Genomic DNA, 8,197 nt, shown 5'->3' on the forward strand with positions numbered 1-8,197 from the left:
CAGCGTTTCCGACCTCGCACGCGATTGGCTTGATCACCCGCTCGTCGCCGCGATCCTCCTCATTTACGCCACGCGACCGACCTAGCCCGTCCATTGCGCGCGCCTCCGCAGGTCCCATGAAGATCGTTCCCGAGTTCAGCGCGCCCCTCCACCGATCGAGCAACGGGCTATCGCTGCGTCGCCCGTCAGGCCACAGCGCCGCCGCCCCGTGGTTCTCCTCGCGGCTGCATCGACTCACACGTCGCCGCTGCGTCGCCCCTTCGGGCCGTAGTGCTACGATACGCGGTCCCCGCCGCCGCCCCGAGGCCGTCCCCACGGTTGCACTGACCCGCGCTCTGCCGCTGCGCCGCCCTTCAGGTTGTAGCGCCGCGGCCCCCGCTGCTGCCCCGAGGTCTTCCCGCCGTCGCCCCATCCCACCTGTTGCCGCCGCTACATCGCCCGTTCGGGCCGTAGCGCCGCGGCCCGTGGTCCACCGCCGTCCCCGTGCGTCGACCTCTTGTGGTATGCGCCACGCCGCCTCCCTTGGCGCGGGAACGCCATTGTCCGCGCCGGTCTTCGTCGCGTTGTTGGGTTCCTCGCCTACTTCGAGCATCGTCGCCGCACTACTAACCTAGTTGTTGCCGTCGCCGTCAGGCCGCCGTCGCCGCCGCCGCTACCTTCGTAGCCGCCACCGCCGCCCGTCCACCCCCTTCGTCTTCGTCCAAGCACCAGCCCGTCGTTAGCGTCGCCGTCATCTACCCCGACCACTTCGTCTACTTCGACCAACGTTGGTGACATCGGCCCCGCACCGATGGATGCCGCAATCGTCGTCGAGTTCTTCTCTGCTGGCCCCTCCGACATCTCCGACATGGCGTACAGCTCATGCAGGTCCCTCGTCTACGCATGCCTGGTACTGGCAACACCGGTGCGTGCCTTCGTCCATGACGTGTCCCCGGGCCTGGCAAGCCTAGAGCGGCGCTTCGTCAGCTTCGTCTTCATCCATCTACGCATGCCCGGTGCTGGCAACACCAATGCGTGCCTTCGTCCACGACGTGTCCCCGGGCTTGGCAAACCCGGCGCGACGCTTCGTCAACACCGTCTACCTCCCGGCGCACCCCTACTTCGACATCACTGCGCCCATGCTAACTTGGCGCCTCCTTGCGCCCGCGGCTCCACGACATTTTCCTCGACACCGGCTACCCCGACTCGACATCGACCACGACATTCTTCGCACGGCTACCTCGACCACGGCTACACCACCCTACGCTCTCGGCTACATCAACATCGGCACAAAGGGCTATCATCCGCTTGAGCAACTCATCAGCTTCCTCTACAGTCAACGCGTCCGCGACGGGACACTGTCCACGACGCTCCCGCTACGACTGCGGGGGGATGTCAGCCCGTCGGCTGCTATTCTCTCCAGTCTGACCGTCCGCAACGCTCCTGTTGTCTGCGACGCTACCGCTACGACTGCAGGGGGATGTTAGAGATATATTTGGGTTACTTGTATTTGGTAGTCTAGGATTTGTAATCCGTCTCCTACCTTATCTTCAGAAGAGGCTTCTTGCCCTCCAAGTCTTGTACTCAATATATACTCGCCCTCAAGGCTCAATAATACAACCATCATATTCCGCAACAATCCCTCTCTCTCCCTTCTAACACTCAGCCTTAGGCCAGGAAGAAATCCCTGCTCGGCTTGCCGGTGTTGGCAGCGGTGGCGTCTGCGTATGCCGTTTCCTTCTTGGAGGCGTTGTCAAGGCCCTCGGCTGGGCCCCTCTTCGAGCTGAGGGGAAACCCTGGGTCTGGTTCCTTTGGACCGGATGGCGACGGCGTCTCGGCGTCCTCTTCCTTTTTGAAAGCGCTATCTTGCTCGTTCGCGGTATCCCCGGTTTTGGCTCTGTCGATGTTGGTGTTCTTGTTGGTTCGGCATTGCCGCTCTTGATTTGGGCTTGGTTGGTTTAGCTGTGATGTATCCTCTGTACGGGCTGAGCATCCCTTGTCTCTTTGCTCCGGACATTATATTCACGCTTGCGTGCGTTCGTGTCCTGTGTTATACCCTTATCTGTACTCATTCTACTTCTTTTATCAATGCAATAATAATGCAATGATATGCAAACTTTGCGTGATCACTGAGGTGTTTGATATTAGGAACTTGTGTCCCCTCTGACTTTCAATGATCATTAGGGTGTTTGACGTTCGAAACGTGTGTCCCCTGCTCCCCTCTGGCACTCTTTGCTTGTGCCGACTCTTGGAAGCCGGAAATGCCACAGCAGCAAATCCTTGTTTACGACCACCAGTTTGCACGGATAATTCAATCTAATTTACCAATAAATAAGAGCATATTCGTCGTCGTTTGCGTGCACTGCGTTCCTTAATCGTTTGGTTGCTTGCCTCGGCTCGTCGGGCAAACCCCATGCGTCAAGGAATGGTGAAACTCGGCTAAAAAAAAGTAATGATGAAACTGCGTCATCGCCTCGTTGCTTCAAGCAACGGATATCCAAGAAATACAAGCAACGACATTCATAGACGGGGAAAGGGAAATCATGTGTTACGGTTGAACCATGCACAGCTACATAGGGCAAAGCATCGCAGCGAGGATACATCCAACAACAGTGCATCTCACTATTCGGTATCTTATCACATCATATCACAGTGCTGTGACGGGACACCGCTGCCACGGGATATCCAAAACAAAATGATGAACAGCTCAATGATCAACACTGGTGTGCCCCGCAAAACAAAAGAAATACTAGTAACATCACAGCCACTAGTATAAAGGGAAAGGGAAAAACGTGAGCGCCACTCAGATGATAAATAATTAAACCGGGAAATGACAGAATCTTTGCAGACCAAAGGATTCGTTTTTGCACGCATTAGTACTAATATGAAAAATTAAAGCTAAAGTCGCATCACGCATTATTGCAAAATAACAAATCCCTGCCAAGTGCCAACGGTCACAAAAGGCGGGGCCTACGAAACATCAACACATGCAAAGGCAAAGGGATAACATGCTTCGTGCAGAAGAATTTATTATAAATATAGTAATAGTGCACCGCAACTACTGTGAAGATAAACAATAATTATATGCACCCGGAATCCAGACAAAGCAAGTTTTCCAGAGATGCTTGGCTTTATATGAGGCAACTTTGGGGGAGGCAACACAAAGCAAAGCAGTCCAGTGAAGAAAAGCCATAGAATTTCAGAAGCCAAGCAGAGATCAACCAACAATGCTGACACTTCTTGAATTGGGGATCTGGATCCTCCCGGTGACGCGCATCTTCACGCCATGCAGGCGCCTAGTTCTCCTACTTGACAACCTCCAGCAGCTGAAGGCAAGCATCATGCGCACAAGGTCATCGTTTCCAGCCCTTTGGAGTCGTCTGGCGAGGCTGCAGACGATAACCTTCACATTGTGAAGGAAACCTGGGACTTGATCCTCAGCTGGAGATGTTCGAAACACCAATTTCATCAGGTGGGCGGCCCTTGCTAGCATTTCCTTGCCCCTGGAGTGGGGTGAACAACTTCCCTTGTCCATAGATACTCTGTTTTTTAGCCTTCTCTTGAAACCAAATGTATTGTCCCTCTCTGCATGTAAGATGGAGATAAATAAAGAAGCAAGCGACACTACTCTCTTGTGCATTTACACTCTTTGTCCAAGTTCCCCAAGCAAATAGTTTATCTGGAGGTCAAATTTACAACGCAAAATGATCGATATCCATCGGTGGAAACCCAGACTGTGCTCGTTTTAGCCCTTGTAATATACTTTTTGCAGTCTCCTTTTCCTGCAAATATTGAACGCAATACAATTGTACCAAATCAGAATCAATAGGAAAACACAGCAACCTATGATGATATTCTATTTTTCACTAGCAAACAATGCACTCAAGTGTGATCTGAGCAAATATGCACTATGTTAATAAAACAAGCTAAAGTGGGTGCAACCTAATTAGGTTGAAGTTGGTTTCAATTGCATATTTGCACACTAACATGATCCTTCGTTAACTTATTTGCTAACGCCGATCTCAAGATTTCACTATTTTGTCTCCTTTCATCTGTTTTTCTTTTCAATTAGGCTGAAGCAAAGTGAACAAATAACTTACTGGGCCAGTGTAATCCAAGAGTCTTGTGCAATAGTGTTCTGCTTCCTCAAACCTGCCCATGCTCTTGCAATGCTTCGCAAGAAAAAGCAAGGCTTCAACAAAATTCTGGCCCTGCCTTTCCTCAACTTCCATTCTATCTAAATCCTTCTTGTAGTAAAATGCAGCCTCCTCAGCTTGCCCAAGCATACTGTGCAACTTTGCCAATTGGTGAAGTGCTATTCCTTCAGTGTCATTAGTATTTGCAGCCCTCTCATAGCACTTGATGGCTTCTTCAATCATTTGAAGCGGATCACTCTCATAGCACTGAGCCATAGCAATCCAAAGGCGTGCATCGTTAGGTTGCAGGTGGGATGATTTTCGGAAATAGTATAGTGCATAAAATGGCATTCCCATCATCTCATAGATCTGACCAAGACCATACCAAGCACGGTAATCTCTAGGATTTATATCAACAGCTCTTCTGTAGGCATCAATTGCAGCAGGCGTATTTTTTAGCTCAACAAACTCATGTCCCATGAGAGTCCAAGCTGAGAGGTACTTGCGGTTAAGCTTCAGCGCCCTTTGGAAATACAAAACTGACTTCTCATGCTGCCCCTTCAAACTGTAGTAATTTGCAATTATGCAGCAAGATTCAGGGCGATATTTATCTGTCAGAAACACCCTGTGAGCAAGGAAGCTCAAAGCAGTCAAGCTTTCTTTTGCATACAATAAATTTGAGTAAATATCCATAGAATCCACACGAAAAGGGTCAGTTCTGAGGAGTTCTTCAAAAATCATGTCAGCTTCATCCAGGTCCCTCATACTATACTGAACGGTTGCTATTTGAGCCTGAATGTAGTCGCTGCAACGGAAGACCCCCATCAAGCGCTCATATCTTTTCAAAGCTTCTTCATGCATCTTTAATTCCAGATGTGCACTAGCAATGAAAAAATCTTTCATCCAGTGATTCTTCAGATTTAAGTTGTTCAGAATGTCACTGCTAGTGCACAAAGACTGTATCTCTAACCAAGCACACCAGTTCCAAGGGTAGCTATTGACAGATTCTACCAGAACTGTTCTAGACAGACCTTCACAACCTTTATCGCGTAGAACAATGCCATACAAGTACAGGCCAAAGGAATCAATAGCACCAGTTCTGCGATGTGTTGAGAGCTCTCTCTCCAATGCAACAAGTTCCTGATTAACAACGTTGCTCTTCCCCAAAGATCCTTCAAGCTCTATTGTCTCTTCCTCTTTTCGCTTCTCTCCGGCCTAAATTGCAGAGCAAATAACAATGTTCATCAGGCATATCAAATAATAAAATGCTGATTAAACTATATGGAGAAAATAGACAGTTTCTGCAAAGGAAAATAGGCTGCAAGAAAAGAGGGGAGAAAACTCAGCCTTAAATGGACATGGCCATCGGCCCATCGTTCCATAGGCCAAAAGTATGGAAACTCAGTGGGTCGTAGGCAATCTTACTAAAACACTGACACATAGTATGATGCTGGAGCACATTTCTCATTACAATTTGGAAACTCATGCGTATTTGGCAAACAAAAGCCAAATAATATGTTACATAAGCAATTTCTGAGCTTCCATACGGAAGAACCATTGTGCATATAAATATACAGTATCTATCATCACAACGAGTACTTAACGTACAAAGAGCTAGCCAATCATCTTCCAAACACCTAGAGAAAAAACCACTTGATAGACAAAAGAACAAAGTAATAGATATGAACAAGAAATGAGTAGATATTTTTGAGATGTCTGGTCATCCAATCTGAACATTCATCAACGAGGCAAAAATAAGAAACCAGAGGCTCCGCACAATTTATTCCAGCTTCATTAAACCATGACAAAACAACTGAAGCACCTATTAGTCTACTGCTAGCATCTCTTCTTCAACGAAGTGTTCCATTGCCCAACAATAGTAATGATCAGACTATGCACAAAGGACCACAGAGCACCAAAATATTCACCATCAATAACAGCAAACATTGAGGATTCCAGTTATTGACTTATTGTCTTCACCAAAATCCAGGTAAATCTTCTATTACTCCATTTGCACAAGAAGGAGCCCTAACGAGCACCCACAAAACTTCCTACAAAATGCCATTTCCTCAATTGGAAACTCAGAACAATAACTAAGCCTGACCTTTACTGTACCAGGTCCAGTGAAGCATTTCATCAAACAGCACACGCCCTACCGCAAATGTGCACACTGGCACGAGTCCGCTCGAAAGAATAAACAGGACGCTACCCGTATCATGACTTACCATGTAGAGCGCGTAGCACCGCAGGAACACGGCCTTGCGCCCGACCTGGGAGCGCAGCACGTGAGCGGCGCGCCGGTACTCCCGGCAGTCGAAGTAGGTCTTCGCGAGCAGGTACTTGTCGGCCCCTGCGTCGAACGCGTCGTCGTCCGGGATGGGCGTGCTCACGTACGAGACGCCGCCGAGCGGCGTCCCAGCCTCGGAGCCGGCGCCGCCGCCCGGTCGCATGCGGCGCCGGAAGCTGGACCCACCGCTGCGGTGCAGATGCAGCAGCCGCCCGCCGGGGGCGGCGCCCGAGGAGGACGGGGTGTCCATTGCCGCCGACTGGGATGGCGTCGCGTCCGGCTCGATGCCGACGAGCAGCTCGGCGGCCCTGCAGATGGGAGAAGGCTGTTAGGGTTAGGGTTTTGACTTTGGGGGTCCTACGGGATTTTCGGGCGGCGTACCATTTCGCGGCGGAGTAGAGGCAACGGTCGCCGAGCTGGCGAGCGGCCGCTCGGAGCTCGACGCGGTAGTTCTCCTTGGCGGCGGCCATACGCCGGTGGGGGGAGGCGGGGTGGCTAATTTGGAGCGGATCGGCGCAGTGAGAGCGCAAACTTTTTTGAAACTGCGACGAGAGAGGGGAGAATTTGCGATGCGGCGGGTCTGAAATTTTGGCATTTGAGGGAGAGCTTTGGTTGGGCTGGGCTAGGTGGCTGGTTGGGCCTGAGTGGATGAAACAACGGCATGTCAGATCATCTTTAGCCATTTTCCCTAAAAAAAAATTACAAAAGGTAGATTTTATTGGCTCAAAATGAAGTATAAAATGGATACAAACACAGTGAGTACAGACCCGGCCTCTACATAAATAGGATAGCCAACACTGACGTGAAAAAAAAACACCGACAGATAGTAAAGTCATATAGGACCAAATTATGTCTAAGCGAGGGGGAAAGAATATAAAAAAACTAAAGCAATCAAATTTGTGGTCGACAACTACAACTATGGCCACATCATTCATCTCATGACACCATAAGGACAACAAGATTCTTCAACAACAAAGCCTTCAAGAATGGAGTGACGCTCAATCACCGTCACCGGACCCAACCAGATTCTAGATTTTCACCCTGAAGAATCGGTCCAAGCATATACCTTTTTTCAAAGAACATCGGCTTTATTAATCACTAAACTACGTTAAATGATGCCCACTACTCGTATTTGAGCAGTTCAGACTGATATGTCTACTTAATGTGAGCTTCGAAATATTTACATGTTGCCCACTACTCTATCTATCACCGCGCCAGCATTGGACCCCTCAAACCTCGAAGGTTGCCTCCAAACCCAAAATTTGATTCCAAGTCATTGGTATTTGCATAAACTTGGGGTTAACTGATGACCCACAAGTATATGGGATCTATCGTAGTCCTTTCGATAAGTAAGAGTGTTGAACCCAGCGAGGAGCAGAAAGAAATGACAAGCGGTTTTCAGCAAAGTATTCTCTGCAATCACTGAAATTATCGGTAACAGATAGTTGTGTGATAAGATAATTTGTAACGGGTAACAAGTAACAAAAGTAAATAAGCTTCAGCAAGGTGGCCCAATCCTTTTTGTAGCAAAGGACAAGCCTGGGCGAACTCTTATATAAAGTAAAGCGCTCCCGAGGACACATGGGAATTACTGTCAAGCTAGTTTACATCATACTCATATGATTCACGTTCATTACTTTGATAATTTGATATGTGGGTGGACCGGTGCTTGGGTGTTGTCCTTCCTTGAACAAGCCTCCCACTTATGATTAACCCCTCTCGCAAGCATCCGCAACTACGAAAGAAGAATTAAGATAAATCTAGCCATAGCATGAAACATATGGATCCAAATCAG

The 8,197-nt window shown here is 48.9% G+C and overlaps 1 protein-coding gene across 1 annotated transcript; it reads right to left on the reverse strand.

The window, feature by feature from the left end:
- Positions 1-2,991: 2,991 nt before the first annotated feature.
- Positions 2,992-6,999, reverse strand: LOC109780683 (anaphase-promoting complex subunit 8). The gene is made up of 4 exons (XM_020339262.4): positions 6,784-6,999; positions 6,341-6,710; positions 4,080-5,330; positions 2,992-3,761 (listed from the first exon to the last, which is right to left on the reverse strand). Exons 1-4 carry the CDS (start codon positions 6,870-6,872, stop codon positions 3,672-3,674), a joined length of 1,800 nt encoding a protein of 599 aa, XP_020194851.1. The 5' UTR covers positions 6,873-6,999; the 3' UTR covers positions 2,992-3,671.
- Between the last annotated feature and the right edge of the window lie 1,198 nt (positions 7,000-8,197).

Source organism: Aegilops tauschii, chromosome 6 (assembly GCF_002575655.3).
Source record: "Aegilops tauschii subsp. strangulata cultivar AL8/78 chromosome 6, Aet v6.0, whole genome shotgun sequence".
Lineage (NCBI taxonomy): Eukaryota > Viridiplantae > Streptophyta > Magnoliopsida > Poales > Poaceae > Aegilops > Aegilops tauschii.

Bases quoted from the DNA above. Each gene is read 5' to 3' on its own strand.
- LOC109780683 (XM_020339262.4), bottom strand. From the start codon at position 6,872: ATGGCCGCCGCCAAGGAGAACTACCGCGTCGAGCTCCGAGCGGCCGCT. The intron at 6,711-6,783 runs GTACGCCGCCCG...TCCCATCTGCAG, and splicing joins CTCTACTCCGCCGCGAAATG to GGCCGCCGAGCTGCTCGTCG. The intron at 3,762-4,079 runs GTAAGTTATTTG...CAATATTTGCAG, and splicing joins TCTTGGATTACACTGGCCCA to GAAAAGGAGACTGCAAAAAG.